This window comes from Odocoileus virginianus, chromosome 13, assembly GCF_023699985.2.
Source record: "Odocoileus virginianus isolate 20LAN1187 ecotype Illinois chromosome 13, Ovbor_1.2, whole genome shotgun sequence".
Classification (NCBI taxonomy): domain Eukaryota; kingdom Metazoa; phylum Chordata; class Mammalia; order Artiodactyla; family Cervidae; genus Odocoileus; species Odocoileus virginianus.
Window position 1 is genome coordinate 20,310,566 of NC_069686.1, and position 24,035 is coordinate 20,334,600.

At 37.5% G+C, this 24,035-nt stretch overlaps 1 protein-coding gene and 1 long non-coding RNA gene across 2 annotated transcripts; one reads left to right on the forward strand and one right to left on the reverse strand.

Annotated features, from left to right (window-relative positions):
• Positions 1 to 617: 617 nt before the first annotated feature.
• BBS5 (Bardet-Biedl syndrome 5) lies at positions 618 to 20,936 on the reverse strand. The gene is made up of 12 exons (XM_020880815.2): positions 20,534 to 20,936; positions 17,966 to 18,048; positions 16,289 to 16,354; positions 15,643 to 15,692; positions 15,402 to 15,529; positions 12,797 to 12,932; positions 11,817 to 11,912; positions 7,865 to 7,927; positions 6,330 to 6,464; positions 2,491 to 2,574; positions 1,518 to 1,541; positions 618 to 1,368 (listed from the first exon to the last, which is right to left on the reverse strand). The coding sequence occupies exons 1-12, from the start codon at positions 20,590 to 20,592 to the stop codon at positions 1,267 to 1,269; spliced, it is 1,026 nt and encodes a 341-aa protein (XP_020736474.1). The 5' UTR covers positions 20,593 to 20,936; the 3' UTR covers positions 618 to 1,266.
• On the forward strand, positions 6,445 to 10,645 carry LOC139038046 (uncharacterized). The gene is made up of 3 exons (XR_011490961.1): positions 6,445 to 6,568; positions 8,333 to 8,451; positions 9,010 to 10,645. It is a non-coding gene; the product is annotated as an uncharacterized lncRNA (long non-coding RNA).
• Positions 20,937 to 24,035: the final 3,099 nt, after the last annotated feature.

A 24,035-nucleotide genomic window follows, 5' to 3' on the forward strand; every position in this document is an offset into this window, starting at 1 on the left:
TACTAATCAGCAACGTTATAGTCTGTTTTGCTTGAAAAAGTATTGAAATAATATTACGAGCTGCATTTTGTGACCTGTATACATTTTTCAAGCACACTTCCCCCTAATAGAGGTTATTATAACTCCATCCCTTAAAAATCCTTCCCTGTTTAAATATAGAACCAATTAATAGCTTTTGTTTATTGATTTTTATTAAACTCAGGTTGTGTGTGTGTGTTGCTCAGTCGTGTCTGACTCTGCGACCCCACGAACTGTAACCTGTCAGGCTTCTTTGTCATGGAATTCTCCAGGCAAGAATACGGGAGTGGATTGCCATTCCCTTCTCCAGAGAAACTCAGGTTAGCACTTGATTATTACATGTCTATGGTTGTGCATACAGTTGCATTATCTGAAATGATTTTACACACTCAGTTTTTTCACTGTAGAGAAACAGAGCTCCTTTGTTTAATTTTAATGTTTTGACAAAAGTTCCTTACAGTGTTTCTTTATACTGAAGCAATACCGAAAAAAAAAAAAAAAAAAAGAGATGCCAGACAGTCACCAAATCTTACCTGACCAAGAAATCAGAAAATATTGAATTTTTGAGCATTGCAAAGAAGTTTCAATGAATACAAAGAGAAAGTCAATAAATGAACTATTTATTTTCAAACTATTTAAAGTTATTTCCTTATAAATATATTCTTGCCAAAATGATATTGAAATTATTTACAAAACAGTGCCCAAAACTTTATATAGGGAATTGATATCCTCCAAAGTTAGCTATAATTTTTGGCTTCTACATAAATGATTACCTAAAAGTGGTAAGCTTAAGGTTTGTAATTTATATATTCAATTTATATTAGAGCTATGTGATAAATATATTTAAACCAGAATTTTATAATTAAGAAAGCAGTATTTGATTATTCCATAAGAAGAGTCTTATACTTTAAAATAATATTTTCAGAACATTTAATGGTGCTGCATAAAGTCTTTATTAAGCTCAATATAATACAGTATTTTAATATCCACAGACTAATAATTTATAAGTACTAGGTATAAAATAAACATATTTACAACAAACCAGATACATTTCAATTACGATTTCAAATATAATTTTTTTAGAAGACTGGCAGTAAAATCTTGGATAAATGAGTTTTTCCTTAATCATTTAAAAACTCTCTTAAAAACTTTTTCTGTAAATGTAAAAACTATTCTATGCCTTATAGTAGGCGACTAGTATCTTTAATCTTGAGATATCTGTAAATAGAAATTCAGCTCAACTCAAGATCAATTCATTACTTCCCAAAGTCCCTGTAGGGTGAATCCATCCTTCAATTTCTCTATTGCAAGCCCCAGTTCTTCTGAAAACACAGGTTCACGATCTTGTTGCTTTTTGGGAGATAAGAGGATGAGATGGGAATAGAGAAGGTGAGCAAGGAAGAGGAAACAAACAAAAAATAGGTTTCACATAAGTGTGTGAATACTGAATACTGGAATATAGAAAGTTTTTTCATACACTATAGGTAAAATATCCTTACCTTGTTGCCATCAGCAAAATAAGCCTACAAGACAAAGAAAATTATATTTCACATACTTGACACATAATAGGTTAAGAGGTTAAGGAACAGGTAATTAACTTACAGAAAAATTCTGAAACTAACTATTTTATATTCTGTTACTGTGTTTCTAATGGTTTTCTCACCTATCTTTACAAAGCTGGTAGCAGAATTCACTTTTGTCAATATTAATGTCTTCAAGAGTTATGCTAAATTTAAGTGCTAAAACTGTGCTTTGTAATTGGTGTATAGTTAGCATTGTTAACTTGAAAGTAGATAAGAGAATGATTTAGCAGATATAAAATTTTACCCCTACTTTTGGTTTAAAAGAAGATGCTGGCAAAACAAAACAAAGCAATAAGTGCTTCAATGTGTCAGCAAATGCACACACAGAGGTTGCTGTAGTTTATAATTAACTATCTTATACTTAGCTTAAATTTTTTCATTCCCAGAGCGGTATTCTAGTCAGATTCATAGACCATGGTATATAGAAAGCATTATTATTATTTTTGGCTACTAATTAAGTAATACATATTTGCAAACAAGAAATTTTACTGTTCAAACAAATCCATTTTAAGATAATACACTATAAAATTAAAAGGAGGAAGGTCTTTCTCATAAAGATTACTTATGGAAAGTGTAGATTTTAAATTAATTAACTATATTTAACATATTTTCTACTATCTTAAAGTATGAAGAAACTTTTCACATATCTGAAATCCTCTGAATAAGTATGTTCTCAAATTATTTCTCAGTTTGGTAATTTAAAAGTATTTTCTCACACAGAAAATTCCGTACCTTGGAAAAAAAAATTATTCTCCAACTCATGTTTAAAACACTCTTAAAAAGTCTCAAGCTTTATGATGTTTTACACATTTAAACCATTATTTAATTGAACATGACTCAGATAAAAAAACACACAAGAAATTTAGTGATGCTCCTTCATAATGCTCACCACAAAAGCATCTGAGTGATCATCAGAGTCTATCTCTACATCATCTTGAATTTGTTTGACGGTCAGAGCTTCAAGGGGCTGTGGCTGAAAATCAGTAGATTTTAAAAAGAATCAGTAGATGTTAAACTGCATCAATAAGACCATATTAAACAAATAAATAATTTTAGTAGAATGTGCTATAAGAATTGTAAATACCAGTAAAAGGATATCACAATTACCAACTACTCAAGTCTTACAAAACTCACTGCATAATTTATATTCTATTAAAACTTACATGAATAGTAAAATGAGTCAGTTAAATCTTAAGCTTTTAAATCTGAAGTTAATATCAAAAGAGTTAAAATGAAAAATTTACACAAACTTGATAATGATACTTAGAAATATTCATAAAGAAAAAAACCTCTCATTGGGCTTTATCTGATTTTCTGATAGTTAAAAACTCTCTGGTAGTTAAAAAACCTAACTTGTATAATAGCATATTTTAAAATTTCCTCAAAATAGTCATTGAATAGAATTTGTGAAAAAAGAAATTCATGAAAAAAAAAAAACTAAGATTTGTATGGAATATTCTAAAGGTAAAGCAAAATACATATAGTGCTGATATCTATTAATTCATTTTTCAAATATCTGAATTTCTTTAGTGTATGAGGTACTATGCTGGCTACCTCCTCTGTCCATGAGATTCTCCGCAGAAGGATATGGGAGTGGGTTGCCATACCCTCCTCCAGGGGATCTTCCTGACCCAGTGATTGAAAACCACATCTTTTACATCTCCTGCATTGACAGGCGGATTCTTTGCCACTGGCACCACCTGGGAACCCCCATGCTGGTACCACCTAAAGTGTAAAGTTTTCACCCTTACCACAGAAGGAGTATAATACAGTTGGAGTGGAGTGAAGGATAAAATACAATTATAAATAGCTAAATATCAGGTTGAACTATAAGACATTGCCATTTTAATTTAAAAAATGGTCAAATATTAAGAATATCATATGGTTCAATCTACAGACAACTGTAACAATGCGGTATCTATTGTAACAGAAGAGTCTGGCCACAGCACAACTTCTGGCTTGTGCATGCCAGAAACCTTCGTGAAGAAAAGGCTGGCATGTGCCTGAGGGCTTTTAGGACAAGGATGATTTTCACAGATAGGATTAGGGGAAAGGGCATTCCTGGCAGAGGGGATCAGCATCAGTGAAGGTGAGAAACCACAGGATCTGGCTGAAGATGAATAATACATCTTCCAGAACATGAGATTCCTGCAAGGCAGAGGAGCCAAGCAAGAGTATTGTACTGAACAATGCCCAGGAGCATCACTCACACTGTGGTTGTGCAGATAAGGTGGGGAAGGTAGACTGGAGTCTACTGAAATTTTTAACTACCAGCTCAGACAATGTGGACTATTTATGGGTAATTTGTGGGGAAGAGTTGATGTAGGAGTGTACTGCTGACAAGAGATTGACCTGATTCCCTAGTCCGAGAACAGCTGGTATTTCAACCATGTTTAGAACCGTGTGACTGTGTACAAGTAAATTAACCTATCTAAGCCTCGGCCTCCTTAACGGTGAGACAGAGATTACAATGATGATGATGATACAGTTCATAGTGATTTTGGCAGGATTAAATGAGATGAGGCATATAAAATTCTTAGAGCAGTGAACAACAAAGAGTAGGCATTCAACACAGTCATTCAACAGTTCTGACTATTCATTAAGAGTCTATTATGTGCTACTTTTGATTGCTGGAGACAGAGTGGTTAAAGAAAATAGACAAAAATCCCTGACTTCATGAACATTGTTTATAATGGAGAAGACTGATTAGTGTTACCAAGACTAAAGCAAGCAAGCGAGAGAGCAAATAAACAAGCAAAATAAGGGATAAAAAAGTGACAGGGGTTGTTGTTGTAGATGGATAGTCAGGGGAGAGCTCCCTAAACAGGTGTCTTTGAAGTAAGGACTTACATGCAGTGACAAAGTGAGTTACTCTGGCTAACTACTGTTACACACTGAGGGCCAAAGAAGGGGAAAAAAGGAGAAATAAAAGGTAGCAAGAGAATGGGTAGCAGTGTCTCCCAGGTGCTGGCCACTTTACGGACACAATCAATAACTTTGTGAAAGAGATTATCTTTATTTTATAATGTGAAAACTGAAGCTCAAATCTGCCTAGAATCACAAATAAATAGTGAACTTAAGAACAAAGTCAGAATTGTCAGATTCCAAGGACCATGCTTGTTCAACAACATTATTCCACAGTCAAAAGTATCAAAGGAAACTGCAGTTTGAATGGAAAGAAAGGGATAGGAACAGAGGAGAGGATGGTATAATTGGCTGTTTAAAATGAGATAACAGGAAAAATAAAAAATGGTAAATCCCAGGGTTTTGAGCACATCTGACTTTGACAATAAGGTAGTAAATAAATAAATTGGTAGGATTTTGAGTTTGAGAAAAAATGACAAGATTTTAGGTATGCCAAGTTTGAGATACTCAACCATGTCCTACTGTATCTTACTGATTTGCAAAGTTATTGATTAAATTACTAAGATAAAATTTTAAAGGAGAAATTCAATTCATGTTATTTGGAATGCTCACCTATGTGAAAATACTCAATAATACTTGGAACCATGATAAGCTGAGAGAGTATGCCAAGGTCAGAAAGATCTGGGAGTCATCTACATAAGTGCCAGCTGAAGAAACCGGGGAAGCAAGTGATATTGCTGAGGAGTATACAGAGGAGGCAGAGCCAGAGGGAGAATGCTGAAAGCCGTGCAGGTTGGGAAGAAAGCAGAAAGGATGGTTAAGGAGATAAAATACCTAAGAGTGTACAATATTGTGTCAACAACCCAAAGACAAATTTCAGTTGGAAGGGGAAGGGGATATATATGGAATTTGACAGGGAGAGAAAAAAGAAGCACAATGAAGTTGAAGTCAAAGGGTATGAGTTAGTACTTGGCTGCCGAATCTGACTTTTTGATCTTCCCTGGCCACCTGCTATAGTCCAAGAGCAGGAGAAGAGACAGATAACATATGTGATATATGATATAGCTCGACATGCACAGTACTGTTTGGGACACTGAAGAAAGAGCGGGTGGACAGCAGCAATAGACCAGACAGTGAGGGCCTCAGCAAAAGCACAGACAGCAAGGCAGCCTGGGACAGAGCGTCCCTGGCAAGGGCCCTCTGTCAGAGCAGATGGCGAGGGGCCTCTAATGGAGCGGCTGGGAGGACACCAGTGAACCACCAGATGGCGAGGGGCCCACGTGCAGAGGCTGAAGAGTCAAGTCAAAAGACAGCTGATGGACCTGGAGCGCAGCGACTGGGGCAGAACCAGAAGTCGTGAGCGAGACAAAGAGCAGACAGGCAAGCGTGATATCCAAAGTATTTCATAACTGACTTGGAAGAGGCTCTGATCAATATGAACAGACACAGGCCATATTGATGGAGCAATCTCCTGCAGCTTCTATATTGTGGGTCACTAGAGGAAGAAAATGGTGTCTGTGAGGCCTGTAACGTTTGACCAAATGCTAACGGGTGGCTGAAGTAGAATAAAAATAAAGCTGTCAGAGCAAGAGTTTTAAGTCTCTCTACATCAGAAGAGCCTTGTACATGGGGACATCTTTGGATAGACTGCTACACAGATGGGCAGGAATGAATGGTGAAGCAGCCAGGGAGAAGACAGGTGGTAGGCACAAATAAGAGTCAGCCATACTGATGAAGCAGAGTCTGTATATTCATCATTTTAAACATGGTTTAAAATCAAATTGTGCATACAGCTAACTGAGGTTTATAGATTATGTAAAGACAATTCAGCAAATTCTATACATCACACACTGAACAAAATACCTTTTCTTCCATCTCATAATCTACTCCAAATATAGGATTGGCAGAATAGACTTTATGAAGTGAGTTGATCTCCTTAACTGATTCTTTTAGTTTTTCCACAGGATCTATTTTGAAGCCAAGAACATATCCTCCACTCTACAGGAAAAAATAATGAAAAAACAGAAAACAAGGCTGAGGAATCATATTTACAACATATGATAAACTACAGTTCTAATTGTTCTTATTTCAGAACACAATATGTAAGTTGATTTTTTTAAATTAAATTTTTTATTATAAAAACTTCCAGCATACACAAAAATAGAAGAGTAGGATAACTGTCCATGTAGCTATCATCCAGCTTCAACAAGTAACAACATATGGCCAACTCTGTTCCATTTTTAACTTCCCCATCCCCCAAATCTCCTCCCCTTACCCACTCAGAATTATTTTGAAGTATCCAGATATCACATAAATTCATCTGAAAATATCAAAGGTAATATTTCAAGATTAAAAAAATACACTACTGTAGATTATGAAGGTCAAGGGAATTAAGTTTCTCCTGAGCTCAACCTTGAAAATGAATAGACTATATATTTAAAGAAAAAAGGGAATGGCATATCTGTTGTTGGAGAAAAAGCGTTAAGCAATTTGCTCTTGGGCGAGAGTATATGTTTTTGGGCTCAACTCCTGGTTTTACAACAAACTTACTAGCTGTGTGATGTTGGGAGATTTACTTTCCTTATCTTTCTAAGTTTTTTTTTTTTTTGGCCGTGCCACAAGGCTTGCAGGATCTTAGTTCCCTGACCAGAGATTAAACCCAGGTCGTGGCAGTATAAGAGTGCTGACTTTTAATCACTGAACTGCCAGGGAATTCCCATATAAGCTTTAATTTTCTAAGCATAAAATGGTTATCATGTTGTTGTGAACTTAGTAAACACTCAATAAATGGCAGCTACCAATCTATAGGCCAGGGGAAAGGAGTAGAAATTCCTGTTTAAATTTAGAATTCAGAAGAGAAACACCTATTTCAAAAAATGTATAAGAATAAACTACACCTGGCATAATGGGGCACAGCAGTTTCTAACCAGATACAGTGTAACCTGTGTTTGATAGTATAAAATCTCAAATAGGGTGCGTGTATCTTGTATACCTGTGCTGCTCCGTCTACTGAATCAGTCAGACCTAGAAGCAAAAGCTAGCTCTCCACTTACTACTTATGAGACCACGGACAAGGTTCCTAACTTCTCTGAGCCTCAGTTTCCTTGACTGTAAAATGGGGAAAAAGAGTAACTGTATCATATCATAGGGTTGTATAAAGACTGAGATAATGTCACGACCATAATCATAATTAATATGTCTGCCCAACAGAGAAACATAAGCAGGATTCTTTCCATGGGAACAATTAGTATATGACTTCAAACTCTTCATATAACCTCATGTTATAGCTAATATTCTTCTTGTATATAACTTGGTTACTATATAAATAAAACTAAAAATATAGACTGTCATAGTTTTTTAAATCTATTAAAGATTAATAAAAATATAAAACATCTTACCTGCTGAGAGCTTTCTATGACAAGAGCTAAACCAAATTTTGAATCTCTAATCTTTATTGACCGCTAGATGTAAAATTAAAAAGAAAAAAAAAGTTTATTTTTATCTGACAGTAGTGACGTTTTAACAGAAGTTTTCCAACTTTTACACAGTTAACTACTTTTCATAGTCTGAAAAACAGAATTCTTCCCTCTTCTTTTTCCTCACACTCCCATGGAGATGAAGTAAATAAAAATTCTCATACTGGAAATAGGCAACAAATCCGTAAGGTAATACAAAGACAATGCCTCTGAAATATGCACAAAATTCTGACTTAAATGTTCTCTGCTTCAGGGAGTCCGCAACTTCTCTGAATATTTTAAACCAAAGATCAACAATCTTTTAGTTATGGAGAGCCAGTGTCTTTGGTGGTTCCTATGGCTAGGTTAGCTTTTAAAAGTCACACGTGCCTTCTGTTTCTTACATCATAGATGGCTAAATTCTGAAAGAATCCCCATTCCATTTACTGAAGAAAAAAGAGAAAGTATGATGTGTTCATCACTGGGCATCAAGGAAGCCTGGGATAGGTCAAATGGAAGTAACTCAACTGGTAAGTGTGACATGAGGATGAAACTTGGCTAGCAGATGAGCAGTGACACCAGTGACCTGGAATAAGGTTAGAGGGATAGAAGCATAATGACATGCAGGACCTGTGACAAGAGACACAAAATGTACTCACTGGTAGGGTTAGAGAGAACCATGGAGAATCTAACAGTATGACCAGCAGACCAAAGGCCCTGGAAGGACAGTATTTGTGGTAGGTGATGGTGCATCATACACCCAGAAAGATGGGTATTGTACGGTGAGAAAGAAAAAGAGAGACAGACTAAATGGTAATCGTAATGAAAACCTGGCCATCCATTTACATTACTTCATACCCTGCCAGGAGTATACACAGTCCTGGTTAAGAACCATAGAACACTGGCATCCTGGTTGTGAACGGCTAATCTAACCAGGTGACTGAGGTTGACAGAGGCTGTCAAGAAAGAAACTGGCAAGAAGATATGTATATATATACATACATCTATAGGAGTGGAAAAACCATAGCTTTGACTAGACGGACCTTTGTTGGCAAAGTAACATCTCTGCTTTTTAATATGCTGTCTAGGTTGGTCATAGCATAAAGAAAGCTGAGCGCTGAAGAATTAACGCTTTTGAACTGTGGTGCTGGAGAATACTCTTGAGAGTCTCTTGGACTGCAAGGAGATCCAACCAGTTAATCCTAAAGGAAATCAGTCCTGAATATTCATTGGAAGGACTGATGCTGAAGCTGAAACTCCAATACTTTAGCCACCTGATGTGAAGAACTGACTCAATGGAAAAGACCCTGATGCTGGGAAAGACTGAAGGCAGGAGGAGAAGGGGACGACAGGGGATGAGATGGTTGGAAGGCATCACCAACTCGATGGACATGAGTTTGAGTAAGCTCTGGGAGTTGGTGATGGACAGGGAAGCCTGGCATGCCGTGGTCCAAGGGGTTGCAAAGAGTTGGACACGACAAGAGCAACTGAACTGATAGGCGTGGAGTCAGGGCAACGGCTGAGGCACAGAGCTGAAGTTAGAAAATGATTGCCCAGTGACAGACTGGCAGTATCAGATTGCAAGTTGTTCAGGCCAGGCTGAATTCATTCCAGAGTCCATATTTGGCAAGTGTATTCTTAAAAAACAAAAAGTATACCACCTGAAGAACAGAAAGCACAGGGTTGTTTACTACTCAGTAATTAATTTTCAGCATAATAGAGGCTGAGCAAGCTATGGCATATGTAAATGCAATACAAAACAGCAATGAACAGTACTAACATCAGTTATATCAAATGCCTGTGTAGACTCTCACATTTTCTTAGCTATGATATAAATTCTTAGATTTCTTTAGATGACCAGAAATAATTTTCTTCCTATCAGATCCTATAATTTTTTTAAGGTATTGCTTTTCTCCACCAGACTGAAAGCTCCTTAAAGGCAGAAACTGCATACTGGTTCATGACTTTCATTACTGAGCACAGGGTAGGTGCTCACTATTTGGCAAATCAATGATCAGATATTTTAAAGTAATTCAGATATCAAATAATTTAGCAAAATATAGGCTTGGGGATATTTTGCAAATAATTATCTTTCTCACAGGTCAAGAAATCTTTTTTTAAAAATAAAAATTTCCAGGTATCACATACATTGCGTCTAATACTCAATAAATATTTATTAATGAAACTGCTTAGTCTTAAGACTACTTATATTCTACAGTAAGGGTGATCATCATAGGATAACCTCACAGGATTTTTATTAACTATTTTTATGTTTCATGTAATTTGCACTAGGATCTGATGAGCAGTTTTTTAAATACATAAAATGAAATTCTTCAGCTTATTGGAGTTTACGATTTGTTTCACTGAATCACACACTTACCATTAAAGCAGTGCAGAGTAAAAAGAATCACTTTTATCTACTCCCAAAACAAACTGGTCTCAGATGTAATTAGTTCTTATTCTAAACTCTAACAGCTTTAATTTAAGGTAAAATCATTATCAATAAAAGCCATATTGATTCCTTTCACCAAACCTGTGGTATGAATCCAGCTTATACTACAGGCTGTATCTGAATACAATAAAAACACTTCATTAACAGAATCAATGAATCCATTCTGGCTTTAAAAGGGTTTGAGCAGAAAGTTGCAAGCCATAAAGTAAGCCATGCCAAAGAACCACTATATATTGGGTTGGCCTTTAAAGGTTGTTCAAATTTTTCCATAAGCTGCCCTGGAAAGTGCTTTGAATAAAATCTAAGAAAAATCACTTTAATCCGTTTGATAATTATTTAAAATTAAACATTTATTGAGGTATACTTAATTTACAAGGTTGTGCCAATTTCAGGTACACAGCAAAGTGAGTCTGCCATACAAATACACATATCCACGCTTCTCCAGATTCCCTTCCCATATAGACCATTACAGAGTACTGAGCAGAGTTCTCTGTACTATACAGTAGATCCTTATTTATTTTATATACATTGGGGGCTTCCCTGATAGCTCAGTTGGTTAAAAAATCCGCCTGCCATGCAGGAGACCCCGGTTCAATTCCTGGATTGGAAAGATCCACTGGAGAAGGAATAGGCTACTCACTCCAATATTCTTGGGCTTCCTTTGTGGCTCAGCTGGTAAAGAATCCACCTGCAATGTGGGGGACCTGGGCTCGATCCCTGGGTTGGGAAGATCACCTGGAGAAGGGCAAAGCTACCGGCTCCAGTATTCTGGCCTGGAGAATTTCATGGACTGTATAGTCAATGGGGTCACAGACCTGGACATGACTAAGCAACTTTCACTTCACTTCACTTCACTTCATATACATTAGTGTGTATGTGTCCATGCCAACTTTCCAATTTATCCCTCCCCTGCTTGCCTTCCAATAACCAGAAGTTTATTTTCTGCATCTGTGCTATTTAAATTTTTAGAATCCAGTATGTGTGCCTGCATGCTTAGTTGCTAAGTCGTGTCCAACTCTTTTACAACCCTGTGGACTGTAGTCCACTAGGCTCCTCTGTCTATGGGACTTTTCCAGGCAGGAATATTGGAGTGGGTAGCCATTTCCTTCTCCAGGGGATCTTCCAGACCCAGGGGTTGAACCTGAGCCTCCTGCATTGGCAGATGGGTTCTTTACCACTGAGCCACCTGGGAAGCCCAGAATTCAGTATATTTTTCTCTTAATGAAAAGAGAAATGTAAGCTGATAATGGTGCTGTTTCCCTTGATTGTAAATACAGTTGGGTCTTTCTGATTATCAACATTTTAAAAGTATGCTCTCAGATACACTGCTGTCACTTAAAAAGGGGAAGAAAGAACTCATCTAATCCCCAAAGTCCTATTAACTGTTGAATAGAAATTATTTATTCTACATTAAAATAAGGTCATCGAAATGCATGCACTTACAATTTGCAGATATGGTATACTGACGTTAAAACTGTCATTCATATTTGCATGCCACACAATTCTCACATTGGTAATAAAAAAGGTTCCTAAATTTCCCTGTAAAGGAGAGTGATGAGAGGGACATCAGTGATCATGTCTGAATACTTACTCTTTATTTTCTAAGCATGAGAATAATTGATTAACATAGCAGCATAAAATACCAGAATTGAGCATTATGAGTTACTCAGATGTGGAACTGTCTATATCCTATAGCATATTTATCATAGTCCACAACTAGAACTTTTCTAGTGAGCAAAGTTTATTCACAATTTAAGCTTATGATTCCATGTTTAGCAAGAGCTCTTTAATCACAATGTTTTACCACAGTGGTTATCAATTGAAACTAGGCTGTAACACCCATGAAGGTTGGAAACTATTCTTAGTAAGAGACAATTTTTTTCTAGAAATTGATTTGTTTCTTATTCCCATTATTAGTTGCTTATATGTTTCATCTGGTTATAATTTCAAGAGGAAATGAAAAGTTACAATAATGGATGTAGGAGTCACCAAGTGAGTTAACATGTTTAATTCCACAAAGACTGGATTAAAAGGCTCCCATGACAGTCCCCGCTGTGACTCTCCTCAATTAGCCTAGGTTATCATGCTGTGGAGGGTACTGCGGTAAGGGAGGAAGAGTGAGACTGTGGGATAAACTAGATGCGGAAGTCTCCTAAGTCTTTAGGGCCCAAGTTTTTCATCTGTAAGTGAATAATAAGAGACTGGACTAGATGATCCTCTAAGGTCCACTTAAGCTCTAAAGTTTACATAAAACAACTGTTGCTAAAAAGAGTATAAGGATATGAAAATCAGAGTATTATTTATATCAAGTGCTGTAATGCTAATATTAAGAGTTAAATAAATATACAAACCCAATCATATATGGAAAAATGATTACCAAAGAAAGCACCACCCAAAAGGTTTGTTAGTTCTGTGCATGGTACCTGATCACTGGATAAATTCCATACTCCATTGATTTTATTATATATATTTTCTTGTGGTAATAATCTTAGTTGCTTATTTTGAATTAGAGCACTTCTCAATTTAAAATCACGATACATTTTAGAAGTTTCATATGCTCTATTAAAAAAAAGAATAAAAGATTAATTCAAACCAAAAATGTGGTTTTCTTAGATTATGTCTACTTATCTACAAAAATACACAGTTGTACATCACTCAAATAGCTATTAAGGTAAGTTAAAAAAATATTTTTGTTAATAAATTTTGGTGATTACAGTCTTTTGTACTCTGTCATTTCAGTGTAGTATTTACAAATTTTTATTTTATTATTATTATTTTTTTTTTTTTAGTATTTACAAATTTTATCTCAGTAACCTAAATTTGAGATGTCTAATTTTAATATATACAGTATGGCACAAATGAGAAGAAGCAAATTTTTTCTTTAAGCTAAAAAACAATGCTTGTAAAAATAGACACGAATATTAATTTTTCTATCAAAAAGCTTCCCTTCATTTCTCTGTTTTTACGTAAAAGCACAATTATTCTCTTAACATAAATAGGAGTACAATTACTTTTCCACTGAAACCTGAAAACTTACGCCCACATCTACCTATATATAGAAAATTAGAAAGAATCTGTACCAACTCCAAAAGGAACTCTAAGACAGAGTATGTATCTGTGTGTGTTTGCATAATAAGTTCCTAGACTTTTTCTTTCTGTGTTTCCCTACTGATAAATAATAAAAACAGGAGAAAACTCTGATTAACTTTTGGTTAATTCTAACTTTAACTCCACAAAAATACAGGCTAATTTACCCTTTTATTAAAGCTAAAGTGTTTTCTTGGCCTGAACAACTTTAGAAGTCATTTATATAAGTTATAATATGTATTGTTAAATTAATGATTTTTACTTTAATCTTCTAATATATGAATTACAAAACAGCAGAATTTTAGCATTTGCCCATAAATCTTAATTTCCTTTAGGACTATAATCATCAGTATTTAACCAGTGGAAAAAATGGACATTATTTCTCTATGAATTGTTTTGGAGGAACACGAAACATTTTTATACTATTAAGAAAAAGGAGCTTCCTGGCTCCCTTCATACTCCATTTCATATTACTTCTCTAAGTGAGATAAAGAGATGTGAGTCAGGTATGTGCTTAAGAGAACTAAAATAAAACATGCTTTCAAAAAAAAAATGCTTTCACACAAAAACTTGTATATGCATGTTCATAGAAGCATTATTTCTAATAGCTAAGAAGCAGAAACAACCCAAACGTCTATCGGCTAATGAGTGGATAAACAAAATATGTGTCCATATAATGGAATCTTATTCAGTTATAAAAAGGAAAGATATACTAATATATGATACAACACGTAGCATCTCTGAAAAGATTACATAAGTGAAAGAAGTCAGACATAAAATGTCACTATACTATGTGATTACATTTATATGAAATGCTCAGAACAGGCAAATCCATAGAGACAGAAAATAAACCAGTGGTTGCCAAGAGCCACAGGGAGGAGGGAATAGGGAGTGACTACTATGAGGGTTTCTTTTCGGGGTATTGAAAATATTCTGGAACTGAGTAGTGGTGAATATATTAACACGAACAAATTGTAAACCTTAAAATGGTAGATTTTATGTTATGTGAATTATATCTCTAGGAAAATCAAACCATTATATAGATTAAAAAATCATCAACAAAATTTTAAAAAATAACTAGGAAACTAATAAATTTGCAATACACATAATAGTAAAATTAAGAAATTTACAACAGAAAACTATATACATAGCCAAAGAGTATGAATAATTTCAACATCACTAGTAATAAAAGGAATTCAAATTAAAACAACATAATAAAACACATACATACTATATGTCTGCATGTAAAAAAAAAATCTTATGTGTGTGTACTTTTTTTCTCCTGGCCTGGCACTTAGCCAAACTTTTAAGAAAACCACACTAATTAGGGCTGGTTTAAAAAAAAAAAAGAGCTGAGGTAGTAAAAGAAGAGAATAGCTAAACAAAAACCCAAAACTCTAGAGAAATCACCCAATCATGCCTTCTACTGTTAGAAAAATAATATTAATTCCTTAATTGAATTATTCAACTTGGTTATCTACCAAGTTGAATGTCTCTGTTTCACTTTTTAACTATCTGGGTAGCTAATTTAACAGACTCTTCAGCAGTCTTATGTGTTTTATAAATACCGTCAAAGTGAAAGTGAAAGTCGTGCTCAGTCGTGTCTGACTCTTTGCTACCCCATGGGCTTTACAATGCATGGAATTCTCCAGGCCAGGATACTGGAGTGGGTAACCTGTTCCCTTCTCCAGGGGACCTTTCCAATCCAGGGATCGAACCCAGGTCTCTCACATTGCAGGCAGATTCTTTACCAGCTGAGCCACCAGGAAATACCTTCAAAGTGTTTATTAAACAGTAATGTAACATGTTCTATGTATCTTTGGGAAGTCTGCAACAGACCTTGGAGGAAGGCAGGACCACATGTCAATATTTTATCCTCTAAACCTTTATATCATAAAATTACCTTAAAAATATTTAGTAATCTATCAAGTATTACCATACCTGTGTACTGCAATCACAGAAGTATAAAGTCTAGGACTTCCAGGAACCAAATTCGTAAATATAAACTCAAAACGAGTACTGTTACATTTTGTTAGTACATAAAGAGCTTCAGTTTGGCCTCGTAATTTCTGTAAGGACAAATTTTAAGAGCAATTTCTCATTTACAGTGAAAACAAACATCAACCTCAGATATCTACTGTTTCCTCACTATATATATTTCAATAAGATTTTTCCAACTTACAGAATTAGCAGTCCTTGTTGTAATATTCAATATGCAGTTGTAACCAATAGCTAAAATTCAAAAGTAAAGAATTTAAAGAACATGATACACTGAACTAAGGGGAAAAAAAAAAAAACCACATATACACAGAACTCTGAGCTTAAAAAATCAAATATATATAAAAATACAACTTTAAAAAATTTTAAGAAATATCTACAAATTTAAATTAAATAATTAAAAGAAATATAAAGTTAATTCTGCCTCTTTTAAACAAACAAAAATAAGTCTAGCTGGATAATCTACAATAGTTTAAAAAACAAGTGAAACAACATTTAACACAATTAAAGGTTGTACTTTTTATTAGAATTTAGATCTCCCTTGAAACAGGTTATAGAAAATTTCAAAGTAAAGGAAAAAACAAAACCAAAAATCAATGTAAAAGCAATAATCTTATAAACATCCAAGAGATTAAATGGACAGATTGAAAAAACATTTCTTTTGCATTAGCATGTAGTCCGTGGTTTGTCTAGGATTTCTTAAGTTTTTATCAAACAAAACTTTTCACATATTTCATGGTATAGTTTTTTTTTTTTGGTATCAAGAGCCACTGTGCAAGCTGATGTGACAAATTACTTTTTCTTACATGCTTTCTAACAAATATACTTACAAAGATTGACTCTGGGTAATGCCAAAGAGTGCCAGACAATTCTTAAATTTGTTACTAAGAGTCTACCTAAAAGCAAACAAACAGAACATCAGGTTACCTTACCTAAGGACCCACTTTTGCAGTACCAAATGAGATGGACATGAAACTTCTGGCCCAGCATCAACAGCAACACTTGTAGATGTTTGTTACACATTTATTAATTGAAAATACTGATTGAGCACATAGATTCTAGGTAAGGTATACAATGTGTGATTTAGAATCCCAGAGAAACAAAATCTGACGGTTAATAGAAAAAATACAGGTATTCACTGCCAACAGCTTGGTTTGACTCAACTGATAAAGGAGAAAGCTTTGTACTTTTTTTTTTCTCTTTAGAAGATGTTCTGGGGGTCCTAGCAGGTCAAATGCAGCCAACTGAGTATGTGTGAGAGACAGTATAATTACTAAGCCATTCAGTGAAATTACCTTTCTCAAAGAACTCTTGTATACACATGAATCCCTGCCATATGAGTGCTCTCTTAGCGGTTCTCATTTAAATGAGCCATATTTTTTTTTTGCTACGAGCAAATTTTTTCCTCATATGAAGTTATAGCTAGGCTGAAGTCTGTTAAAGGCTTATACTTTTCATCCTTAGCCTCAAATTGATGTTCTTACACTGAAATATGTACAAAGTTAGATAAGCTTCATTTCTTAAAGTTTATCCTATAGTAGTCCCTATAGATGCCCCAAGGCAAAAAAAAAAAAAAAAAAAAAAGAAAGAAAAATCGAGTAAATCTATGCATGGTAAACTATATGTCTTAGAAATATATAATACCATTGTGTGTGTGTGTGTGTGTTATGTTGCTTCAGTCGTCTCCGACTCTTTGCAACCCTATGGATTGTAGCCCACCAGGCTCCTCTGTCCATGCGATTCTCTAGGCAAGAATAATGGAGTGGGTTGCCATGCCCTCCTCCAGGGGATCTTCCCAACCCAGGGATCGAACCCACACCTCTTAGGTCTCCTGCACTAGCAGGCAGGTTCATCGCAACAGAGGATGCAATGGTCGGATGTCATCACCAACTCAATGGACACGAGTTTGAGCAAACTCTGGGAGATACTGAAGGTCAGGGAAGTCTGCCATGCTGCCATCCATGGGGTCACAGAGTCTGATTTGACTTACTGACTGAACAACAACAACCTTGTTTACCGCAGCATTTCTTCACCAAATTATAACCATGGAATTCTTTTGATGAGTAATCTATAGCCATGACATACTCCTTCCTCCATGAAAAAACCCCTAGTATATCTAAAATCAGAGAAACTAAGCCTGTGTGAATGCCAGAGTGAGATGCAATAGGCGATTCTAAAAACAAAGGCAGGCATCTCAAGGGAAACTGTAGAGCATTACATGATATGTTGACAAATAGTAAGTCACCTAGCATGGCTAGAGTGTAAAGTTCCCACAAGACCACAGAAGACTGGTCTTCTGGACTGCCTGCATCAACTGGGGTCAAACAGAAAAGGGATGGATCACTTAAATTAGGTTAACTGAGGTTTGTTTACAGAAGGACTTATTACAATAGTATCAGGAACCACAAGCGACATATAATGCTATTTCCTATCTTACTCTCCAGCTAATATAACTTAACATTTTAAATTTAAACCAGAAACATAAAATACATTAGAGATATACTCACCTCTATCCCCATTATTTCCTTTGGTGTCTTCAACTGAATCTAAACAATCAATAAGGACTTCTCCTGGTCTTGTTTTCATTTGTCTAAAATAAATATAAAGGCTTTACTATTTTAGCTACAACACCCGCTTACAATCGTCGGAGAGAAAAGACATCTGTATATAACAGACAAAAGTATAAATGATACAGTACCAAATGTTCAGCCATTTGAAAATAAGGTTTGCAAGAACTTCAAGATCCTGGCGATCAAGTGGGGCCTGGAGTGACCAGGGACATGCAGAGAAGCCAGAAATACAGAGAAAGGATTTAGAGAAATAAGAGAGAAGAGAATCCATGATTAAAGACCTTAGAAGTAAGAAATGATAAGAGAATGTGGGGGCCTGGTTGGGGAAGAAGGTACATGTTGAGAGAGAGTAAAAAATACAATAGGATAAGTGAGAACAAACCAGATTATGGAGAACTAGAATGCCAGTCAGACAGATATGGGTTTTATCTTGTGTACAGTGGAGAAGCCCCAGAGGTTTTTGTGTAGAGCAAAGAAGTCATGCAGTTACAGAAGGAACGGATTAAAGCAAAGCAACATTAAGACTTGGTAAAAAATCAGATAAAGGAGACAAAAGAAAATAAAGAATGAAGAATAGGTTGCTGACTAACAGAATGCAACCTAGAGTGTCCATAAAAAAGAAAAACCCAGCAGAATATGTGGTGGAGCTTTCTAAAACATTCTCAGTAAAACTAACTCAATGATCTATTGGAAATAGACATGATCATATCGCCTTCCTGCTTCAAAGCCAAGTTATCCCAATACCTAGAAGAAGGAAGCCCCAAATCCTCAACTGAATATTTCATAATCTGGCTAATTTACCTTCCTATTTGTACCTCTTCCCTCTACTTGCCAGATCCTGCCTTCTAATCAGTGAGATTTATACCTCTAAGACTCTGTATCTAATTTTTTTTTCCTTCCTTTTTTCTGGAATACTCTCCCCGTCTCCCCTAGCAAGGTCCGACTCATTCATCAGGGCTCAATTCAGATATTATTTTTTCTTGGAGGCCTTCCCTAGGAAGAATGGACTTTTTTGTTTCTATGGTCTTCCACCCTTTTGTTCTTTTCAATGATGGTATTTACCACATTTTTAATATCCTGCACTAATGTATCCCTGCACTAGAATGGAGGGGTGGGTGGGGTCATTTCCTATTATTTTGTATCTTTACTTATTTTTTAATTTTTTTGCATCTCCAACCATGGGATTCTCCAGGCAAGAATACTGGAGTGGGTTGCCATTTCCACCTCCAGGGGTTCTTCCCCACCCAGGGATCCAACCTGCTTCTCTTACATCTGCACTGGGAGGTGAGTTCTTTAACACTAGCGCCACCTGGGAAGCCCCAGTTATCAGCACAGTAATCAGCACATACCAAGGATTTGATAAATGTTTAATAAACTGAAAATGTTCATGAAATGGACATCTGCTTGATTAAGAACTTTACAGGGATAATAGAAAAAGTCAAACAATGTGTGCAACATATTACTGTCACATAACTACAAATTGCCTTCTCTCACAACTGTCTTAAACGATCCAAGACCATCTTAGTAATAGATATCTAAGCCACAACTAAGTCTGGGAAATTAATATTTCATTTTTTCCACCGAGGAAAATTCTGTTCATAATAAAGAATCATGAGAAGTGGCTAAAAAGCAGCAAACCATTACCAAGAAACTTAGCTTTACTATTTTTCAACACTGAATACTCAATGTTGGATGGCATCACTGACGCGATGGACATGAGTTTGAGTAGGCTGAGGGAGTTGGTGATGGACAGGGAAGCCTGGCATGCTGCAGTCCATGGGGTCGCAAAGAGTGGGACACGACTAAGCGACTAAACTGAACACCCAATGGGCATTTTTTCCTGGACTGCTGGCAGCAAGTTTCTAACTATTCTTTAAAACATAAAATTTCCTAAAACAGGATTTCTGTTTGAGAGACTTCAAAAGGAGGTTCCTTCTTACTGTTGATTTAGATGAATAACCAGATGGAAGCTTACCGTGGGAATAAAGTTTGCATGCTTGGGGGTTCTAGAGAATGCTTACTCCCGCTTCCTTCGGAGACTCAAGCTTTAGAATGAAGTCATTTTTCTAAGGGCCAGCAATGTATGTGCTTATTCTAGACCTAGTTTCAGAATCCTCGTTTCCTGAGTCGCTGCCCCAGGTTCCTTCCACCACACGAAACTGGCACGGCAAGTTCACTGGGGTGTACTAGACCCCCAAGCCCTCGGCGGTCCCGGCCGTGTTTGGGCTCAGCTTCCTCATAGATTCCCCGGGCCAAGACAGGGCTTGGGATCTTAAGGAACCGCAACGGCGTACAACCTAGACGAGCCCCGGCTGTGGCGCCTCGAGAGGGCCGCAGGGCCCCGGCCAGTCTGGGGTTTCTTGAGGCGAGCACAGCAGCGCCAACCTCCTCCCACCCTCGAGAGGCCCGTGAGCCGCGGGGTCGTAGACTCCGCCCGCGGGTAGAGAAATGGCGCTGCGACGCCTTCTACAGGCTCCAGGCCCCGGGGGAATCTTGGCGACTCACTGTGAGTACACGTCGAAGCGGACATCCCGGTCCTCCCAAAGCGCGTCCAGCACCGACATGGTGACCACAGCGGTGGAGGCCGGGCGGCGTCCCGCCGGCTCCAAGGCAACCAGTCGCCTCTGTCACGACGTCTACGGAGGGTGCCGAGGCCCAAACTTCTTCCAGGTAACGTCGCGCTTTCCCGGCCCTGTCGGATTTGTGGATTTGAGGCTCCAGGCAGGATTCTGCGGCTCAAAGAAGCCGAGCTGGCCACCGGCCAGGAGCGGGTGCTTGACTTCTGAGTGACCTTCCTCGCCTCCTTAAAGCTCGTCGCAACCACCCTTTCCATTTCTCTACCCTGTCTAAAAATTCAGACTTAAGAAATTTCCCTGGCCGTCTGCTGGTTAAGACTTTGCGCTTCCACAAGGATATACAATGGAAAAAAGACAACCTCTTTAACAAGTGGTGCTGGGAAAACTGGTCAACCACCTGTAAAAGAATGAAACTAGAACACTTTCTAACACCATACACAAAAATAAACTCAAAATGGATTAAAGATCTAAATGTAAGACCAGAAACTATCAAACTCCTAGAGGAGAACATAGGCAAAACACTCTCCAACATAAATCACAGCAGGATCCTCTATGACCCACATCCCAGAATTTTAGAAACAAAAGCAAAAATAAACAAATGGGACCTAATGAAACTTAAAAGCTTTTGCACAACAAAGGAAACTATAAGCAAGGTGAAAAGACAGCCCTCAGATTGGGAGAAAATAATAGCAAACGAAGCAACAGACAAAGGGTTAATCTCAAAAATATACAAACAACTCCTCCAGCTCAACTCCAGAAAAATAAATGACCCAATCAAAAAATGGGCCAAAGAACTGAACAGACATTTCTCCAAGGAAGACATACAGATGGCAAAAAAACACATGAAAAGATGCTCAACATCACTCATTATCAGAGAAATGCAAATCAAAACCACAATGAGGTACCATTACACGCCAGTCAGGATGGCTGCTATCCAAAAGTCTACAAGCAATAAATGCTGGAGAGGGTGTGGAAAAAAGGGAACCCTCTTACACTGTTGGTGGGAATGCAAATTAGTACAGCCACTATGGAAAACAGTGTGGAGATTTCTTAAAAAGCTGGAAATAGAACTGCCATATGACCCAGCAATCCCACTTCTGGGCATACACACCAAGGAAACCAGATCTGAAAGAGACACGTGCACCCCAGTGTTCATCGCAGCACTGTTCATAATAGCCAGGACATGGAAGCAACCTAGATGCCCATCAGCAGACGAATGGATGAGGAAGCTGTGGTACATATACACCATGGAATATTACTCAGCCATTAAAAAGAATTCATTTGAATCAGTTCTAATGAGATGGATGAAACTGGAGCCCATTATACAGAGCGAAGTAAGCCAGAAAGATAAAGACCATTACAGTATACTAACACATATATATGGAATTTAGAAAGATGGTAACGATAACCCTATATACAAAACAGAAAAAGAGACTCAGATGTATAGAACAGACTTGTGGACTCTGTGGGAGAAGGCGAGGGTGGGATGTTTCAGGAGAGAACAGCATCAAAACATGTATATTATCTAGGGTGAAACAGATCACCAGCCCAGGTTGGATGCATGAGACAAGTGCTTGGGCCTGGTGCACTGGGAAGACCCAGAGGGATCGGGTGGAGAGGGAGGTGGGAGGGGGGACCGAGATGGGGAATACATGTAAATCCGTGGCTAATTCATGTCAATGTATGACAAAAACCACTGCAATGATGTAAAGTAATTAGCCTCCAACTAATAAAAATAAATGGAAAAAAATAAAAATAAAAAATAATGCCCCCCCCCCAACCAAATAAAAAAGACTTTGCCCTTCCAGTACTGAAGGCCCCGGGTTTGATCCCTGATCAGAGAACTATTAATAAGATGTTGCAAGCTACAGGGTGTGGCCCAGAAAACAAAAACTTTTTTTTTTATTCACCTGTAAACATGTGCTACATTTAATGAAAAAGCAAGGATAATGTAGAAAGTCTGAGAGTCCTGGAAGATTGTTCCCAGATCTTAAAACTTAAGCAGTAAAACCCCAACATTTGCACAGATGGATGTCAGAATTGTTATATGCCAGTCCTTCATTTGTACTTTCCCTCTGCCCCCCTGTTGAAGTGGAATGTCTCTGTTCTCCTCTGACTGTCCCACCATTGTATGATGGGAGTCTTGGGAGCACTAGTGTCTTTAGTTTCACAGGTCATCAAGGGGAATTGTGCTTCAAAGACGTGTACTTAATGGCTTATAGCCAGGAGCTTCATTTGTTGTTGTTGTTCAGTCGCTAAGTTGTGTCAGTTTCTTTGTGACCCCATGGACTGCAGCACAACAGGCTTCACTGTCCTTCATTATCTCCCTTGGTTTGGTCAAACTTACGTCCATTGAGTTGGTGATGCTAGCCAAACATCTTTGTTCTGTCGCCCTCTTCTCCTTTTGTCTTCAATTTTCCCAGCATCAGGATCTTTTCCAATCAGTGGGCTCTTCACGTCAGGTGGCCAAAGTATTGGAGCTTCAGTTTCAGCATCAGTCCTTCCTGTGAATATTCAGGAGCTTCATTTGCTCAGATGTAAATGATTTAGATGATGAGATCCTGAATTTTGAACTGATGCTGTAATGTCAGGAGAAGGCAATGGCACCCCACTCCAGTACTCTTGCTTAGAAAATCCCATGGATGGAGGAGCCTGGTAGGCTGCAGTCCATGGGGTGGCGAAGATTCGGACACGACTGAGCGACTTCACTTTCACTTTTCACTTTCATGCGCTGGAGAAGGAGATGGCAACCCACTCCAGTGTTCTTGCCTGGAGAAGCTCAGGGACGGGGGAGCCTGGTGGGCTGCCGTCTATGGGATTGCACGGAGTCAGACACGACTGAATCAACTTAGCAATAGCAGCTGCAGCTGTAATGTGATGAGAGAGAAACCTTTGGAATGAGAGAACATTTTTTGTTGTTGTCTTTTGTTTTTCTTTGGGAGAGGCATGAATTGTTGAGAGCTATAGGCATAATCCCAGGTGGCCTCTAAGAGTTCCACTCCTGGTGTACATACCTTATGTAATCCCTCCCCCTTGAGTGTGGAAGAACCTATGAATAGGAAAGGATATCAGTTCTATGGTTAGACTATGTGGTGTAGCAAAGATGAAAGATTTTTGCAGATGCAATTAATACCTTTTGAATGAGGAAAAAGGGAGACTATCCTTGGTGGGCCTGAACTTATCAGGTGAGCCCTGAAACTAGATTTTCTTGCTGGCTTTAATGAAATAGTCTCCAAGTTATGATAGATCTATATAACTAGGAACTGAGGGCAACCTTTAAGAGCTAAGAGCTAGCAAGAAAACAGTCACTCCTGTCATCCACCCACAAGGAACCAATTCTGCCAAGGAACCTGAATAAGCCCAGAAGAGGTCCCCAAACCTCAGATGAGATCACATCCCTGCTGACATCTTGATTTCAGGTAAGACCCTGA

Coding starts and splice junctions, on each gene's coding strand:
- BBS5 (XM_020880815.2), bottom strand. CDS start 20,592: ATGTCGGTGCTGGACGCGCTTTGGGAGGACCGGGATGTCCGCTTCGAC. Junction 15,693..16,288: donor ATTACCCAGAGTCAATCTTT/GTAAGTATATTT, acceptor TTTGAATTTTAG/CTATTGGTTACAACTGCATA. Junction 15,530..15,642: donor CAACAAGGACTGCTAATTCT/GTAAGTTGGAAA, acceptor TTGTCCTTACAG/AAATTACGAGGCCAAACTGA.